Source organism: Paroedura picta, chromosome 2 (genome assembly GCF_049243985.1).
Source record: "Paroedura picta isolate Pp20150507F chromosome 2, Ppicta_v3.0, whole genome shotgun sequence".
Taxonomy (NCBI): Eukaryota; Metazoa; Chordata; class Lepidosauria; order Squamata; family Gekkonidae; genus Paroedura; species Paroedura picta.
The window spans coordinates 102,945,962-102,966,106 of NC_135370.1; the positions used below are offsets into that span (position 1 = coordinate 102,945,962).

Here is a 20,145-nt window from a genome sequence, read left to right on the forward strand (position 1 = left end):
CACTTCTATCACTCATGGCTGTCTACTGACCCCCTCCTTCCATTTTGTCTCTAGACAAAAATAGAACCATAAGACTAGCATAGGAGGAAAAGTGGGGGTCTAGAATGGGAGGGGAAAATAGGTAGAAATTGCTCCACCTTCCAAAAATAAAATTGCTATTCTATCTTCAGGACCAGGTGGTAGGAGACAAGTTAGAAACATTTATTAGCAAGAACAAGAGCAAGGGATGCTTGCTCCCTATTCCTGTAACAGTCAGGGACAGCACAACAAAACTTTTCAGGTGGCCAACCTTTGATCACACTCTATCTGACATATACTGGAAGATGGAAGTAATATTTTAAACATACAATAAAACAAGAAGAACAAACAAGTTACAAGAACAATATTTAAACAATTATTTGTTGCAATTAGCTACCAATAAAGACATTTTGGCTTTGTAGGAATATTAAAGCTCCATTTTGAGAAAATGCTTTGTTGTTGTTAAGTGCGAAGTCATGTCTGACCCATCGCGACCCAATGGACTATGATCCTCCGGGCCTTCCTGTCCTCTACCACAGTGGTCCCCAACTTGTGGGCCGCGGCCCGGTGCCGGGCCACGAAGGCCATGGTGCCGGGCCGTGGCTCTCTCGCCCCGCCCCCCCGCAGTAAAAAACTTCCCAGGCCGCAAGCTTGCGGCCCGGGAAGCTTCTTACTGCGGGAGGGCAGGGAGAGGGAATCAGGGCCGGGCCGCGCCCGTGCGGGCCGCACATTGTGCATGCGCATGGCACATTCACGCATGCGCAACGCGCGGGCGCGATGCGCAGGCACAGCCCGATGCGCGGGCGCGGCCCGCGGGGGTGGCCCGATGCCCTGCCGGTTCCCAGCCTCAGAAAGGTTGGGGACCACTGCTCTACCATTCCCTGGAGTCCATTTAAGTTTGTACCTACTGCTTCAGTGACTCCATCCAGCCACCTCATTCTCTGTCGTCCCCTTCTTCTTTTGCCCTCAATCGCTCCCAGCATTAGGCTCTTCTCCAGGGAGTCCTGGCCAAAGTATTTGAGTTTCATCTTCAGGATCTGGCCTTCTAAGGAGCAGTCAGGGCTGATCTTCTCTAGGGCCCATTATGCATGGCCGCCGAAATGGCGATTTCGGGTCACATGGAAAATGAGGAGGGGGAAGATGCGAAGCAAACCGGTTATGCACGGGACGGGGCACGTTGGCAGCAAAACCCGGAGCAGCGGGTGTCGAGGCATCAATGCGGAGCCAAGGGGAAGCGAGGCGAGCGCGCCGCTGCATTGGTGAGCGTCGGAGGCGGAGGCCAGGAAGGCCGGAAGCAGCCTGCGCAAGTGCAGCCCTGCCAGGTTTGTCGGGCACAGAGGGGGAGGGAGCCTCTCCCCTTCTTTGCTGCCCCGTTTCCTCTGCCCCATAGGTTTCCCCTTTATATTGTTTCCCCTACTTAAAGCTTTGTATTGTATATTTGTGCTTAGTTCATTCACACTGTTTTATAAAATTTTTGTATTTTCTTAGAGACCTCGCCTCCGTTCTCGTTTGCGGTTGGGGTGTGTGTTTGGGAATGGGTGGGAGGTGGGTGGCCGGCCTCTCTGCCGTCCTTAGCTGCAGCGATCCCCTCGCCCCCCTCCACTGTGAGCTCTCTGTCCATCTTTCCGTCCGTGTTAACTTGGGTTCCCCCCGGCCTGCGCCACCGTTCGTTCCGGCAGCCGCTTGAGCGGTTGCGCCGCCCCGACCCTCCGGCCTCCCCAATTATGCACGCTGTCAATTCGGCGCCGCCTCCGGTTGCGCCCTGGTCGCCCGGGAAGCTGAGCTTTCTTCCGCGTTCTGCTAACGCGGCTTTTTTGGCAGTGTGCACCAAATCTGCGGCCGGTTGCAGCCGACTCCGTGCGTTATCGGTGATTTTAGTCGCCGCCATTCCACCCCGAACACACGCTAAAACTCCCGTGCATAATGGGTCTAGGACTGACCGGTTTGTTCGCCTTGCAGTCCAAGGGACTCACAAGAGTCTTCTCCAGCACCAGAGTTCAAAAGCCTCAATTCTTTGACGCTCGGCCTTCCTTACAAATTACTATATTGCGCTGTTATGATTTAAAAGGCACCCAATGAGAACTATTAACTGATTTATCCGTAAGTAATAACATGTGAATTTATCTATGGATAATTAGCTGCCACATACTTCCTGATATCCATTTCTATATATGTTACTATTTATGCCAATAAAAGGTTACTGACTGACTGACTGACTGACATGTTACTAAGATCTGAAAATATATGGAGTTGTCTTGAAATACTTTTCCAGCTCATGAAAGAAATATTTAGAACAAAATATGCTTGTGCTATTTATTTAAGGTTTTCATTTAAAGCAGACAACAGGTGATATTTTTGAAAAGTAAGTGGGGCTGAGACAGCTCTAACAGAACTGCTCTGTGAGAACAGCTCTAACAGGACTGTGACTAGCCCAAGTTCACCCAGCTGGCTGCATTTGGAAGAGGGGGGATCAAACCCAATTTGCCAGATTAGAAGCTGCCATTCTTAACTCCTCTTAATTAGCCATCAACATTTTTTTTTAAATCTAGAACTAGTAAGTGAACTAGACCTACCTGGATAAGGTGAGATGGAATGGTGATGATGCAGGCAGACAAAGAAGTTCTGAGAAGGCCACGAAGAGCATAGAGAAATCTTGTGAGGCTATGAATATTTTGTGGATTCTCATTGCAACAGATATCATCACCCCATAGTACTGAACCAAGACTCTGAATTCCAATCCTCAAAATGTTTCGTTGCTTTTTCTGTCATATAAGAGAAAAATAAAACTATTGAGTTCAAACTGAAACATTAAAGGCAAGAAGCAGATCTCTGAAGAGATCTTGTTATATGAAGAGGAGGAAGCCCATAAGTGGGGCAGGAAACCAAAAATCAAAAGCAAGTAGTGCTCTTAAGATTCTCCATGACTCTTCCAATGCTAAATAAGAGAATGTCTTAGGGGCTTCTATGCTATTGTTGAACTATCTGGGACTTCCTCTAATTGCCTCTAAAGCTGAGTATGAGCTTCTATTATTAATATGCATGAGAAGGAGTGGTGACACTGTTGAATTGAGAAGATCCCAAACAGCATGGCTAGGAGAACCAGCTTCCACTCGACTGAAGAAGTTGGTAAGAACTGCTGTACAAGACATTAGACTAGTGTTGTATGTATGATGCATCTTTTCAAACAACTTTCTATCATTCAAATTATCAACTTGCACTTGCAGATTAAACTGATCAAATGTATATTTAAGAAAATAACTGAAAGTTTTTTTTCTGCCCACTTTTTAAATGCTATGTTTTTAAATTATATTGCAATAACTTTCTTATGAACAAACAAAATGAAATAACAGGGAAGTCATGAATTGCATTTCATTGTGTTTCGAAAGGCAAAAAGGAACCAGAGCTGACCTGCTTCAATTCAGGATGGTGGTATCAGAAAAGTGTTTTCACAGATGATTTTTACTAGTTGCCCTGCTGCAGAAAACACAGTAGTACCTTTGCATTTTCCTGGGAGGGCAACCAGAGGCCTTGAGTAGTGTGTTTGAATGCTTAAGCATGGGTTCAATCCATGGTCTGTTCACCAGTTGCAATCAACATAGCAAAATGTTCAACCCACTGTTCCTCTGTGTTTCAAAAGTTCACTTGCGTTTCTGGGCCCAAGGCAACTTCTACCCCACCCCCCACGAGTAATCGTGCATTCCTGCCTTGTTTGCCACATTTTCAAAACGCATCAAAATATTAAAACTTCAAAGAGATACAAAAGCCTTTATTGGCATAAAGAACAATACAGGTATGGAAATACAAAATAGTACAATTATAAGAATCAGACAGAGTTACTCAATTTTGTTAAAAACAAGGAATTAATTCTAAAAACCTTTGCTAAAAATTTTCAAAATTAGCAATATACAGTGGTGATTTGTGTCCCTTATTGCTGCCTGGCTTGTGACTGTGAGTAGAGTTGTCACCAGACCTTCGGAAAAATGTTCTGTCCCTTTAATAGCGACTTAATGTGTGGAAATGAACAGCTGAAGGCCTGAACACATTCTTAACTATAAGCTTTGATAGCAGCTGTCACCTAATACCAGGCAGAACTGAACTCAGGCATCCCCCTCCTCGGTCCTTTTAACAGGTAACTCGGATTGCTTAAGAACCTGTGGATTGAGGCCCTCAGAGAGATTTATTTTAATTCATGAGAAGGAAGAGTATTATTAGTATTTTGCTTTCCTGCTTTTAAAACAACAAATTAAACTACAGAATTTTTTTCCTCATGCTTTAAAAATAGTTTCAACCATTTGAAGGTTCTAGTAAAATAAATATCAGGGATCTGCTTTTGTGCTATTTTTATCTTTTATCCAGTGTGCAAGGCTATAAACCATTTCTTTAAACTCTTTCCAGTAACAGATTATTTGCTATCTGCTCCCAGGGTTTTCATGTCACTTTGATGCTGCTGTTTCCTCTATTCTGTATGATTTCCTGCTTCCAAAAGGACCTGTCATCATGTTGGAGGAGCAGCTCAACGTACTGTACTGGAGAAACTGTTATGACATGTCTGTTGCTATAGTTACCATAACAGAGGTGCCTGTCAGGGACCAATTTACTTCTTCAGAAGGGCACTGTTACCACTGAGGGAAAAACAGCCTTTCCTGTAAAGCTCAACATACACTGGAAAACTAAATTCAGGAGAATTCTGCTACACAAACATTCATACAATGATCTAAAATGCAAAAGCATTGAAGAAAATCTATTTTAAAGAGATAAGATAATCAAAGATTCCATTGGTCAAAGTGCTGCATTAGTGTTAATATTTTGGGCAAAGTAAAATATCTGCAGGGATTAATTCTTGTGCTGGCAAGGGTAAATTTATTACATTGTAACTAACTAATGATTACTATAAAAAGCTTAAAATTTAATAGCAGGCATTTGATATGGTTATTTAGGTAGCCTAAGATCTCCCTCACTAACCGTAATAACAGACTATTGCTTTATTTAAATTACTATATATTAAGCCCGCTGTGGCCAAAATACAGCGGGCCCTAGCATGATGGGTGGGTGAAGGGATGGGGGAAAGGAAGGAGGAAAAGGAGAAAGAGAGACAGAAAGAGAGGAAGATAGAGACAGAAGAAGAGGGAGAGAAACAGGTAGCCAGAAAGAGGCAGATGGAAGAGAGGGAGGAAGGGAGGAAGGGAAGGACAAAGGGAATGCTGGGAGGAAGGGAAGGACAAAGGGAATGCTGGGAGGAAGGGAGGAACAGAGGAAGGTAGGTGGCCTTGGGACCTTCTGCTGGGGCCAGGGGCAGGCTTGGCTGCCCCAGGGCCCGGCAGAAGGCTCGGGAAGGCGGCGGCAGGCATTGAGGCCTACTGCCGGGCCGAGGAGCAGTCTCGGCTGCCCCGGGGCCTGGCAGAAGGCTCCGGACGGGGGCGGTGGGTTCTGCGGCCTACTGCCGGGCCTAGGAGCAGGCTTGGCTGGCCCAGGGCCCGGCAGAAGGCTCAGGAAGGCGGCGGCAGGCTTTGAGGCCTACTGCTGGGCCGAGGAGCAGTCTCGGCTGCCCCAGGGCCCGGCAGAAGGCTCGGGAGGTGGGCTCTGCGGGAGGCTCTGCGGGAGGTGGGCTCTGCGGCCTACTGGCAGGCTTAGGAGCAGGGCTGCCCCAAGGCCCGGCAGAAGGCTCGGGAAGGCGGCGGCAGGCTTAGAGGCCTACTGCCGGGCCGAGGAGCAGTCTCGGCTGCCCCAGGGCCCGGCAGAAGGCTTCCTGGGCGAGGGGAAGCCGGCCGGAGGACTTACTGCTGGGGAAGGCTTCTTCCTCTGAGCAGTGACTCTCCAGCCAGGCCAGGCGAGGCTGGGCCAACCAGCCAATGGGCGAGGCTGGGCCAACCAGCCCATTGGCTGCTTGGCCTCCGAGTGACACTCGGAGGGCCCAATCAGGAGCCGCTTCGCGGCTCCTGATTGGGCCCTCCGAGTTTTTATCATGGACAGGGCCCGCCGTAACTCCTCTCCACTTGCCCTTACTCCTTTATTCCTCCCGCTCCTCCAGAGTGGGGGGGAGGTTTAAAGACTAGAAATTAAGCCCATTTTATTATTTAATAAAATGGGCGCTAGGAGCCGGTCTTCTCTCGGCCCTGGGAGCAGCCTCACCGCAGCGACTCCTGATTGGAGCTTCGTGGCTCCTGATTGGCCCCTCTGAGTTTTTATCCCGGACAGGGCCCGTCCTAACTCCTCCCACACAGCCCTATTTAAAGATATACTTGCCTCTAGATTTATATGACTGATTATTCATGAGCAGTTAAAAAGATGCCTGAGTGAAAGCTGCAAAGAAATGTAAAAATGTGGCCAGGATTCTGAAGGGCCTCCACAACAGCAAGGGACCACAGCTTGGAGGAATATTGGTAAGCCACCCTACCTTATCCTGCATCCACATAAACATTTCACACATACACCTCTTTGGACCTTGGCCTACATATAGGAAAAGTTAAAGAATGATTCAGGCAGTTCCCTAAATAGTTCATTAAACATATGGAGCTTTTCAAAAGTGAGCAAGCTGCTGATGAGGAAGCAGAGATTAGTGGCAAGAAATTCCAATATATGGAGAATTTAGCTCCTTGCTTACATGGCTGTGGTATTGCTTTGTGCCAGTCCTAATTTTAAATAAGGCATGCAGGCACTATTGGCTCGTGACAAGCCCTTTGCTTCCTTGTGTTGCATGCAGGTGCGGATAAACAAAGCAAGCAAGCAATAATGCTAGCTAAGCATGTAGCCAGAGTAGGCTTGCCCGAGATGCTGCTAGCTACAGTACACTGCTTGTTAACAGTAACACACACTAATTCATGGATGTTTAATTGATGGAGATCTGCCATTAACAAACTACATAACCAGGTGTGTTGTGTCCTTATTTGGGGTACTTGTACAATGCAGTGTGGGGCTGAATGATGTCATTAGCTTTATAATTTTGAATCCACAATATCAAAAGCAACAAACATGAAGATTTTTCAAAACCAGGCCCAAACTCCATGATCCGCTTACTTCCTGTGTTCAGGAAGTATCTAAAAGATACTTAATAGCTTAATAAAATGGGTGGTATTTGCACAGACCACCCAATTGGTTTATATTTTAAAATCTTTAAATGTCTTGCTTAATCACACTGTTAAGATTACTTGTTTATTCCATCAAGTCTGAATTAATAGTAAGGATTTTTACAATTGTAGGTACATACTTTTAGAAGACACATACTTTTAGAAGACACAGGAAGTGCTTAATACCTGAGGAATGGAACCATCAAATCCTTCTTGGTATATGACCTTCTGAATAGAACGAAGCAGTCTGCTATAACCAGCGGCAGTATCACTGAGAGGAAAAATATATTATTTAATAAGGTGTTTATCTACTACAATAAAAATAAAAACGAAATATAAATATTAAAACGTTACTAGTGCTCCAACACATTTAAGACTAACTAAGCTTTTGTTAGCTTTTGTTAGAGCTCATCTCATCACCTGCATATGGTGTGGGGGAAACAGACTTGGTTAGATTTAATGGTGCTATTTTATATCTGTTTTACTTGAGTATAATAGATTACTATATTTATTTATTTTATTTATTTATAATTGGATTTTTATACTGCTGCTCCCACCACAGCTGGCATGTAGTGGTTTGCAATAAACTTAGAATAAAACACCCCAAAAACATCTGTACAATTTAAAACATCCAATATAACAAAAATACTCCCTAAAATTATTAGAATCAAGATGGCGGTAAAAATACAAACTCCACCTCCAATGACTGAAGCAGTTGAACCAGCAGAGCAGATAGCCAACAAAAGGAGATGGAGAAAAAAGAAAAAAACCAAGGAGTGGATTGTTCAGTAGTTCCAGGAAGGTCTAGTACCTAGTCCTGGAACTGGGGGGTGGGGGGAGGAACACCTGATCTCATTCCCTGGTATCAGTAACATCCGGCCTCAACCAAACGCCTGGTGGAAGAGTTCCCTGCGGAATCCAGCCACTCTTTTGAAACTGTTACTGGGAGAAGCAAAAATTCTCTTAGAACAAATTAAATACATTAATATTTGTGCTTAACATTAACTAATGTACTCTTATATCATATTAAGAAGAAACAATAAAGAATATAGTTTAATATAACTAGAGCAACTAGAAATGCTACATATTTGCAACAAAACATAAAACCCACAAGGAAACTGATATGCTTCCTATCAAATAGAGCAAGCATTCTCAACCAGGATTTCATGAGACCCCAGGGCTTCCTGATGGCCCTGGAAGGGATTCCTGAATGGGTGGGAGATAAATATTTTATATATATTTTATATATATTTATATATATTAAAAAATACCAAGAGCCTCTTGTGGCGCAGAGTGGTAAGGCAGCCGCCTGAAAGCTTTGCCCATGAGGCTGGGAGTTCAATCCCAGCAGTTGGCTCAAGGTTGACTCAGCCTTCCATCCTTCCGAGGTCGGTAAAATGAGTACCCAGCTTGCTGGGGGGTAAACGGTAATGACTGGGGAAGGCACTGGCAAACCACCCCGTATTGAGTCTGCCATAAAAACGCTAGAGGGCATCACCCCAAGGGTCAGACATGACTCGGTGCTTGCACAGGGGATACCTTTACCTTTACCTTTATTTAAAAAATTGTTAAACATTTATCAGGTAATATTACCATATATGGTCATATTGACTTGCCCCTCCCCTCCCAAAATGGCCAGTGAGGGGCCTGGAAGGTGTAAGAAGGGGAGAGGTTTCAGATGGACGTGTACACAGCTATGCTTCCCAACCATATTCTGCATAATTGTGTCACTTGGGGTTTCTTGAAGCCTGAAGAATGTTTCAGGGGTTTCTCAACAGTAAAAAAGGTGAGAAAGGCTGACATAGGCCATTATGCACGGGGGGAATAACGCACATTCGGGGTGGAATGGTGGTGACTAAAATCACCGATAGCGCACAAAGCCGGCTGCAACCGGCCGCAGCTTCGGTGCATGCCACCGAAAAAGCCGCGTTCGCGAAACGCGGAAGAAAGCCCAGCTTCCAGGTGACCGGGGCGCAACCAGAAGCGGCGCCAGGATCGTCGCGTGCATAATCGGTTACTCTGGGTTTTGCCGCCGTTGCGCCCCGCCCCGTGCATAACCGGTGTGCGTCGTGTCTTTCCCCTCCGCGTTTTCTTTTTTTTTAATTTCAAATTTTATTTATAATCCAATACAAGAAAAATACATTTAGCCATCTCCAAAATTACATGTTAATAGATTATATTACATTTATAAATAATAACTTCCAACTGTATTTGTTAAAGAATATACGAGAAAAAAACATTAATTCTCCTGTACAAAATTTCAATCCATTTTCATTTCCCCTTATAAATTATAAATCATAACCAATAGTCATAAAACCACAACTATATTTTTTTTCTAATATACTCTATCCATAAGTTTCATTTTGTCTTAAAGTCCATTATTAGTTTATCTTCAACATAAGGTTGTCAATTTTGCCATCTGAGCAATTTCCAATGTTTTCAACTGCCAATCAAATTTGGTGGGCGTCTCTTTTAACTTCCATTTTTTTGCCCAGACTATCCTTGCCGCCGTTGTCAAATATCTAAATAACTCTCCATATTTCTTATCTTTTTCATTCCGCGTTTTTTTCTCCGCGTTTTCCATGTGACCCGAAATCGCCGTTTCGGCGGCCGTGCATAATGGGCCATAGACTGATTATGCATGGCAGCTCCAGACTGCTTCCGGATCCTTGCACCAGGGTGGCATGCCCTGCCGCTTCCTGCATACACATGGGAGAGGGAATCCCCTGGCATATGCGAACTGCCCTGGCGTGGTGTGCATTCACAACACCAGGGCTGGGAGAGCTTGGTATGCTGCATGGCGGCAGAGGCAGCAGGGGAGAGTGGAGGCATGGGGCCCCACCGCACGCTGGCAGCGTGGGGGTGGGAGAACGCTCCGACCAGCTACACGAAGCTAACAGGGGCATTTGGTGTCCCTGCAGGGACACTTCCATTATGCACAGAGCTGGCCCGGAAGGCTGCAGATAGTGCCCTCGGCATCAAACAAAACACAGATGTATTTGCGTTTGCTTACTGTGTGCCATCCGAGGCACTGGGTCGGGGATTAGCTCCGTTGCACTGCCACCGCAGCCTTTCCACCCAATGCATAATTTGTCATAGAGAAACAGATACAAGAGCAAAATGCTTTCCATTAAGAAAATACTATGTAACATCATCATCCCATATTGTGTGGCAGAAAATGCCTTCACTTGCGCAAGGGAGTGATCTGAGATTTCCATGGACTTCTACTTCCATCTTGCAGCACTTTTCTGAGTCACACCCACTAATACTCCTGAGGATTTCCTGACAATGAAAAAAGGCTTTTCAGTATGTTACAGCGGGGGTCGTCAAGGCCTCACTACTGGGCCGGCGGCGGCCACACCTGCCTTCCCCCCTCCATAGCGAGAATCTCACCAGGCCACGAGTGAAGCGGCCACAAAAGCGGCTGCTTCGCTCGCGGCCTGGCTAGCTTCTCATGGCGAGGGGGAGGTTAACAGGCAGGCATGGCCGCCGGCATGCTGGCAGATGCAAACGGACATGCGCGGCAGCTCTGTGCATTTGCGTGGAGCTGCCACGCATGCACGTTTGCGTGATGCTGCCGCGCGTGTTTGCACCCTGCCGGCGGGCGCAAACATGTCTGTGCAGCAGCTTCACACATGCGGTGCTCAACCAGGAAAAGGTTCAGGACCGCTGTGTTACAATAAGGGAGAGAAACTGTTCTTGGGTACTGGCCAAAGCATTTGAAGCAACTTAGCTTACAACCTATAAACATTTGTTTTGTTAAATAATTAATGAATAAAACCCCACTATGTTTTATACCCAAGAACACAGTTTGAATCTAGTGGCACCTTTAAGACCAACAAAGTTTTATTCAGAGTATGCGTTTTTTTTGTGTCTGTACACTTCTTCAGATACACTGAAATAGAAGTAATCAACCATTATATATGTGAAAAGTATTGCCAAGAAGAGCTAATTAGAGTCAAGATGCATAAGTATTCTGAGCGATAAATATTGCTAAAATTGGATTAAGGAAATTGGTGAGATTAAGGCAATTGCTGTGAATAACAGCAAATTAGCATACTGCATAATATAAGTGGAAGTGACTGATATTCGGAAGAAACTGGTATCTCTGTTAAGTCCTGACGATTCTATTGTTCCGGGTGTAATAATAACTTGTAACTCAGAAATCCCCCATTCTAGTCTCTTTCTGAAATTCCTTTACAATAAAACAGCTACTTTTAAGGTTCCCCACTGAAAGTCTATTGGACTAGCCAGGGTGATCCATGCAACTGTCACCTCTAGATTAGACTTCTGCAACTCACTCTACACAGAACTTCCCTTGAGACTGCTCTGGAAACTCCCAACTAGTTCAGAATAAAGCAGCACAGGAGATATGGTGAAAGCTGTCGTGTCTGGTGCAGGTGGAAAAATGAGAGATTAGTTCGTGATCTGGGCTTTCATTGAGAGGAAGATGTCCAGAATCATGCCCAGGCTCTTGACAGAAGGCATCCCATCAAAAGCCAGGAGCTGTACCCATCACCTCTCTGCATGCTGACCCAGACCTCCAGATCTGCTGGGCAAGGGGGCGCATGTAGATGTTAAATAATATTGGAGAAAGGATCACTTCCTGCAGGACCCCACAAGTGGGTGCCTGACACTGGGATGTCCTCCTCCTTAATTCTACTCTCTGTCCCTGAACTTGGAAAAAAGTCTGTAGCCACTTAAGGGCTGTGCCTTGGATCCCTGCATCTGCTAGGTGGTGGGCCAATAGATCATGCCTGACCATCTGACATCTAATAAGACCAACTAACAAGAACCAACTCATCTAGATCTAGTTTCCTCTGGAGGTTATCAGTCAAGGCAACCAGAGTCATCTCCACCCCATAGCCATAACGAAATGGGCAAAGTGCTGAAGATTCTTCCAAGAACCCCTGTAGCTGTCTTGCAATCTCCCTTCAATCACTTTACCCAGGAACGCTAAGAAACTGAGCAGTAGCTGGCCAGGTCCTTGTCGAAAATATATCCAGACAATACTTCCAGGCATCTGTTCAGAATAATTTGTGAAAAAATAATAAAATTATTTGTGTTTCTGCTCTGGAAAGGATGACTATATTCTAGTAATAGTTGCTAATTGCCTATCCTACATAAAGTATAGTGAAAAGTTTTTTTTAAAGTTTTAAAATATGGTTCTTATTTTGAAACTTTGCTACTTTACACTAACTTGAATACAATGCAGTGTTGCTACGGTTGGATGTATTTCTACCTGTGGACTTCAACTTTCTCACCTTTAGGCTGCAGCAGGAAATACTCTGCAGGTGGAAATCTTGTGCCTGTAGAAATGCTCCACTGGACCGAAGTCATTTATTTTATTGTTGGAAATCTCAGATTGTTCTGCTATATCTGTCTGCCTCCCATTCCAATTCTTTCTCAGCACCTTTTCTTGCTGCAATCTATATGTCCTTGATATTAGTCCAAAGTTCTCTCCGTAGCTGCCAAAAATATGGTTCTTATTTTGAAACTTTGCTACTTTACATTAACTTGAATACAATGCAGTGTTGCTACGGTTGGATGTATTTCTACCTGTGGACTTCAACTTTCTCACCTTTAGGCTGCAGCAGGAAATACTCTGCAGGTGGAAATCCTGTGCCTGTAGAAATGCTCCACTGGACCGAAGTCATTTATTTTATTGTTGGAAATCTCAGATTGTTCTGCTATATCTGTCTGCCTCCCATTCCACCCAGCTCACCACCACCCCTCCTGCTGGTTCTAGCTCCACCCCCTGACTCTGCGTCCCCGTTCCAGCTGCCAATTACAGTTTGCCTCCTCATGAATTCCTTATCCTCCTAGTAGGGACTTCAGCCACTGCTATGATATTGTGTGCCACTTTGGATCACTACACTACAGTTGCCTGAAATCTTTTTTTTTTTTTTACATGGAGGTTACTCCCAATTTCTTCCAGGTTTGCAGAATCTAGCACTGTAACTATGGCTGACCATGTTACACTGGGTTTTCCTGTTTGCATAGCAGTGGCTGCTAAAAAAAAGAATGACTGACCTTTATGACTTAATCAATGAAAATAGCTTTTTGTATATTCGACAGATACTCTGACATTTTATCTACTAACAGCTACATACAACAGATACAAATTAGAATGCCCAAAATTAAAACCAGCTTACTAAGTAAAAAACAGATCCATGCAGATAGACAATCTTGCTATTAACATTAGCAAATATGAGCGGACTGCAGATTTTAAAGCTGCAGATGTTGTATTCAGAAAGTCTGTTATTTTTATTTCAAATTTGTTACTAAACACTTTAATCCTGCTAATGTGTTTAAATAACATGTTCTTTCCCTTTTTTAACAATATAGTAACTAATAAAACAGGAGTTGGTAAGAAGGTATCCTAGTTACAACAGAGCTTCTGACTTCCCTATTGATAGTTTCTGAATGTTTAACAAAGGGAAGGTTATCAAAAGGTATGACAAATAGGCATATTATCAGGAAGTAGACTCCATTAGGAAAGACCGTTTAACCTGCGTTGGCAAGATTTATCTCGCTCTATGTACATTTAAGCCCATCTACCTATTTTTAATGCACACATACTTTCAAAATAGCAAACAGTACAAACACAGTCAGTTCTTGGATATTCTTTCTGGCACAATTACTAAATATTTTGTCTATATATTGTAAGCTACAACTGGAATACCTGGAAGGAAGCTATAAAAGAATATAACAGATACAAGATGATATCAAACCGATAAATTGCTATAGGCTCCCCCCCCTTTTTGTTAAGAAGCAACAGGATTGTTTGCATGCATTTAAGGGGAAAATACTGCACTGTATCCATTGCTTTTATACATCAGAATTGATGAGATAAGCTGCTTTTATATCAGCATGCCTTGTTGGTGATGGAAACTGCAGCAAAAATTATGAAGAAAATTGTATTTGTACATTCTGTTCTATTACATGCAGGTTATTGTATTTGATACAGTTCAACAATACCGCAATACCACAGTTTAGTAATTCCCCAGACAATTGTCCATATCAGATTGATGTGATACTGTTTTACACTGTACTTGGGTAAGTTCTAGCTACTCATTTTATTTATACATTCATATACTTCTGATTATACTTAGGCATGAACTGTTGTATGAGTGAGATTTTGTTTCAGTCATTCTCCCAACATTTCATTTTTTAGAACATCTCTGGTGAGATTTATTCATATTAAGTTTCAACCAAGGCTCCTTGTAAGTTTGCATCTCTATATTTTCTATGTATATACAGATGACTTCTAGTGCTAAGCTTGTAGTCCTGCAGAACATATGGGCTTTTTCCAGAACCAACTTTGGAAGAACAGAAAATAGAAGCAAAAGATGTGAAAAACAATGCTACTAAAGAAGGATGTAAAATAATATATAAGACGATCTGACCAGAAAGATAAACTCTGATACCAAATCATGCTGCTAACATTACTTTTTACAATAAGGCAAGTTGAAAGACAGAATAAACTGTTTTTTCATGGCTGTATTACTTTTCAGATACTGTCAGCTCAACATATGATTCTGACAGTGTCAGAAGAAAGGTGCAAGGTACCACTGTACTAAATAAATAAATGGTACATATTTCAGTGTGGCCAAGATCACCTCGAAATGCCACTAATTTTTGGTAAATAAAGTGGTACATAAAACTCCCATGATTTAAATAGAAAAAAGCATGGCTCTGCATTACAAAGTTAGCTTAGATTAGAGGTCTGACTCTTGCTGCACTCACAATCACTTGCAACCAATGCTTTTAATGAGAGTGGAATTTTGGACTGGTATAATAGGTGACGGTGTATCTCTTTGCTTGAGCTTGAGTAATTTTAAGTTGTTTGGGGCCCACCTTTTTCAATAGAAGCACATAGTTCTGTTGGGAGGGGTTTCTGCTTGAGAGAAGTGAGACCCCTGCCTGCTAATTTCTGTCTCCAGGGGGTGGAGCTACAGCTGGCAGCTCATTAGTGGTCTGACTCTTTACGAGGCACAGGGATTCCTGCTTGAAGACTGCCAGTGAGGGGGAGCTTACCATCTCCTTGAGTAGTGGACTCCACTGCTGCACTACTCTGACTGTGATTCTCCCCCCCCCCCGATATCTAGCTGATATCATTCTCCACATAGTTTAAACCCATTACTGTGGGTCCTATCCTTGCTGCCAACAGGAACCTTTTAAGTGATAACCTTTCAAATACTTAAAGACAGCAATCATATCCCCGCTCAACATCCCACTACCTTACAAAAACATGAATTCAAGGAGATAGCTGTGTTAATTTGAAGTAGCACAACAAAATTTGAATCCAATGGTACCTTTAAGAGCAACAAAGATTTATTCAAAGCATGAACTATGTTTGAGGAAATGTGCATGCACATGAAAACTCACTCGACATCTAAACTTCCTAAATAACAAGGATCTGCCTATAGGTGACACTTTCCCTTACTTTTTAGATAAAAGAATGTCAGTCATAATATTGATACTTTAGAGGAAGCCAAGGAATTAGAGGCTGTCTTATTCACTAACAAGAACTGTGTAAGATTAGGTCTGTTGATATTTTCTCTGTTATTCTATTATTGCTTTTTGTATTCTAAGCAAAGCTTTTAAAGATAGGACAATTTAAATAAGGAACAAAGAAAAAAATAATATGCTCCTATGGAACGTAAGCAGGGTGAATGAGGCACAGAAAAGAAGAAAAATCTTCATAGTTTTATTTAAAGAGCAAGTTGAAATTAAAGTAAACACTCCCATTAGGAAGTTAAAAAAAAACTTACTGAAATGTCCTAAATTAGGGCAGGTTATATCTTATCTTTGTAGAACAAAACTAATGGGTAACAAAACTAATGAAGTAGCTACATATTTTAAAACCCCATATATAAAAATTCAAACTCATGATTCAGAAGGTAGTTTCTTGTATCTGAAAGCAAACTGGAAAGGTACACACTAACAACAACACATTTCTTGACGTGATGAAGGGGCGAACTAGCCTATTGCAAAGACACGACGATAGAAAGGTAAAATAATTTCTTTAGTAAATAAATATGCTCTGAAGGTTATTCACAGCAACTTTTCCAAGCAGTTAGGAAAAGTTTTGGATGAGTTCTTTGTAGATGATATCATAACTGGCTGTGATTGTAAACATGGTGTTTGGCAACAATGATTAATTAATATCAATAATTACCTAATTACTCATTACTCATTAATTAATCATTAAGATCAATATCAATATTACTGTTAGGAAAAATGAACATTAAAAACACTATTTAAGCCATCATTAATTACTCATCATTTGTCTGATATCTGGTACCACTTTAACTTTAGAGGTAAGGTTACTTACTTTTCCCCTCAACCACTCATAATTCTTACTCAAAACTTGACATGTTTCTTTCCTCAAAACTATTTATGCCTGCAGTGGAAAGGAACTGAGAACTACCTGCCTAACGCTAGTGACCCCAATTTGATGCCGAAGTGATCCCCCCACCAAAAATCTCCAGAATTCAGCCTGGCTTGGAGGGAATTCATATGATAGTCAAACCAAAAAGATAATGACTCACAAATTTAGACTTCAAGACAAAACCATTTGATAGAATTTTTAAAATGTAAATAGAAACAATAGAAAAACTATGTTGTGGGGAGAGGAAAGGGAAGGTGATTGTAAGCCACTTTGACCCATTATGCATGGCGGCAGCTACTCCACACTGCCGCCGTGCCATTGCAACGGGGCAAAATGGCCCGCCATCCCCCATGTAAACATGTTATCCCGGCACAACAGCCCTGTGCATGCAACGTGGGGAGCCCTGGGAGCACAGGTAAGCAGTGGCAGTGGCTGGGGGGAAATGGGGGCAGGGGCCCCCATTGCAGGATGGTGCAGAGCAGCATGCTGCTCTCCCACCACGGCAGTCACAGAGCCGGGAGAGGCAAGAGGCATCCCTGCAAGGACGCAGTAGGTCGGGGGAGGAGCTGAGCCGAAAGCCTGGCTCCTCCGATTATGCATGGGGCTCGGGTGGCCTGGCCCTCACCTGTGCCCTCAGTAGTCCTGGGACTCAGGAAAAACCCGTGTTTCATTCCAAGGGCCTGGGCCGGGACACGCTTGCACTGGCAGCAGCATGCATTATTGGGGATTTTCCTTGATGCCCTGCGACCACCAGCACAGGCATTCTGGCCCATGCATAATGGCCATTTAAGACTCTTTCAGGTAGAGAAAAGCAGCATATAAGAACCAGCTCTTCTTCCAGTACAGGCCCCATCATTTGAGGAACTCAGCAAAGCCTACATTAAAGGTATTATTCGCTGACCGATTATGAATGGGGCTAGAAATCTGGGATGGTGGCAGCAGGGCAGCCCCGATTAGGCACCCTGCCACCACCATCCCAGCCCTGGCCCAGCGCAGCACCCCGGAAGAATCATGACAAGGGAATGCGGAATCTTCCACGTTCCCTTGGATGCCGCAGATACCAGCGGGGGTTGGGCTAGCCCCGTGCCTCAACGGGTTGGGCTAGCCCTGTCCCTCAACCTACGTTATCTGCATGCCCCTGTCGGATCCACGGAGCTACAGAAACAACAGGGGAGTTCTCCCATCCCCACCTTGGTGGGAGAGTGGCATGCTGCTCCCCACCATTGTGTGGTGGGGGCCCCATTCCCCCACTCCCCCCACTCACCTCCTTGCCATTGCTGTCTTTAGGCAGTGAGTTGGGCTTTCCAGGGGATTTCTCCCCCGTAAGCACACAGGAAGCACCAGGGCATCCTGCCCCGGCGCAATGCCCGGCAGCAGCCCAGCGTGGCTGCTGCTGTGCATAATGGGTCAAAGTGAGGCATCAAAATTTTTAGAAGAAAAAGAAAAGAGGGAAATGTTTGAGAACAAATTAAAAAACAAGATTAAATATCAAAGAAAAAAATCATGAATTACTTAAACATCTTAATTATCCTGGAAGACAATCTGAAGAAATTGAATTGAAAAAAAAAATCAAAAAGACCTATGTTAAATAATAATGCTTTGAAAATACTGGTAAAATAGGAAAATTTTTAGCTGATAGAATTAAGAAAAGGAAGATTATTTAATAGTCTAGCAATTAGAAACAGTAAAAACTCTCTTTTACTGTGCAGGAATTTAAATTTTTTAATTTAAAAAATTTAATGGAACTTCTGTATTTCAGATAACTCAGATAAACATAAAATAACAATTATTTCAGGAAACTGAAGATTCCAGAACAAATATGTCGACAGTGCATCAGTAGCAAAAGAGTTTGTCTCTATTATTAAATCTCTACAAAGATATTGAAAAGTCTTACTATATTCTCTTCAAGAAACTGATGAATATGTGGTAATATCTAGGTGTAAACTGAACAGCTTTCCTGAAATTATATGCCAGATCACCCACTCACAAACTGTATTAGCTTTCCGGAAAACTTGCAATACCTTGCTATTCCAGAGTGCCTTCTACTGATGAATTTGCAAATGTTTATGGTTAAGTTGAAGTTGAAGGGAATGATTGGTGCAGGTTTTTGATGGTACAGTTGCAGATTCTAGGTTTAAGTTACTGTTTAGGGCCTTTTCTTACAGTAGGCCGGATATAACTATTTTAAATGAATAAATAGGATTAGGTGTACAATATTAATCAATAGTTTATTGCTGAAGCCAAAGCTATAGAATTGTACAGATGCATTGGGAAACCAATATGGCAATAAAAAATATCCAAATTGGACTTATATAGAGTTGTCTCTCTTCAGTTTCAGTAGTTCTTTTATTCTTATTTCACACAAGTCCCGACGCGTTTCGCCTACAGCTTTTTCAAGGGACGGTTTTTATATTTAAGGACCAACTTCAACTTATTAAGAAATCTCTTGACAGAGTATAAGGTCATACAATAGCTAAACTTAGCTTGTGGCGTTTCAGACGCCAAAGCTATAACAACCAAACCAACAAAAGCATAAATACACATTATACTAGGTGACAAATAACCACAGTCTCACTTTGTCCACAATACATAGAGAGAATGAAATCAATTAAAAGTTATGAAATGTAGCTAAAAGTTCACTATCATGAGGTAAAACAAATAAAATAAAATAAGAATTATGCGGATCTACAATATATTTTTCATACAGAAGGTTGTTTTACATCTTTCAATAGAATATTGTACAATGAAATGAAACTAATTCCAGTGTCCTTCTACATGTACATGCATGTACAGAGCATGTAGTACAATGCATAAGAGCATGTAGAAGGGATCACATGAGCTGTTACAGAACATATCTATTATAGCACTGCATTAAAAAGTATTTGTAGAACACCATAAGCAGCTGTGTTTCTTTTGCAGGTTTTTGTATTTAAAAGAGCAGTAAAAAGTCTCAAAATTGTATATTTCTGAAATTTACCCTACTAAATATCCCTCCTCTTTCTGCAAGCAACTGAAATAAGGGAGTTTAGAACACTTACCAAGAGTTTGTATCAGGACACAAAGTTGTTTCTTCGGGAAGGAAAAAACTATGCCACCCAATGTTCTGGGTATGTTCTGAAGCCAAAGGTTTTGACAGATCAAAGTAGTGTCCAAATTTTGACGAAGTAATTTGAGTCACCTGTGAAAATATATAGTTTCTATATTAAAACACAATTTTAATAAAACTTAGAAGCCTTATGGAAATTTTAAATTTCCATAAAATTATTTTCAGCCTGGAATTCAGATACCATCTGCATACTAGTTCTGAATTCAGAGGAGTATACCAATGAAATTCCCCCTTTCTGACCTCTAAGCCCTACTGCTAGGTCTCCATAGCAACTGGATGACCACTATGTGAGAAAATATGCTGGACTACATTGAACATTAGTCTAATTCAGCAGGGCTCATCATATGATTTTTCTTTTAGATTAAGTGCTGGAATTCTGTTCAATATATTTGTCACACACAGGTAAACAACGTAAACACACCCTGGGGCAGTTTCTGGTTGAAAAAAACTGCTTGGGGACTTCAATGCATTAAGGTCCTGACTGGAAACACAACTGTGTAAGATTTGCTAAGTGAATATGAAAAACACCAGGAACTCTGTTCAGACCTCTCAGCATCATG

The 20,145-nt window shown here is 42.7% G+C and overlaps 1 protein-coding gene across 1 annotated transcript in view; it reads right to left on the reverse strand.

Annotated features, from left to right (window-relative positions):
- Window positions 1-20,145, reverse strand: part of ELP4 (elongator acetyltransferase complex subunit 4) — a 250,605-nt gene that overhangs the window by 156,839 nt on the left and 73,621 nt on the right. Inside the window, exons 5-7 of the mRNA XM_077321956.1 lie at window positions 19,518-19,657; window positions 7,269-7,353; window positions 2,592-2,780 (exon numbers count right to left, since the gene is read on the reverse strand). Of these exons, the coding sequence (XP_077178071.1) occupies window positions 2,592-2,780; window positions 7,269-7,353; window positions 19,518-19,657 (414 nt within the window). The remainder of the gene's footprint in view (window positions 1-2,591; window positions 2,781-7,268; window positions 7,354-19,517; window positions 19,658-20,145) is intronic.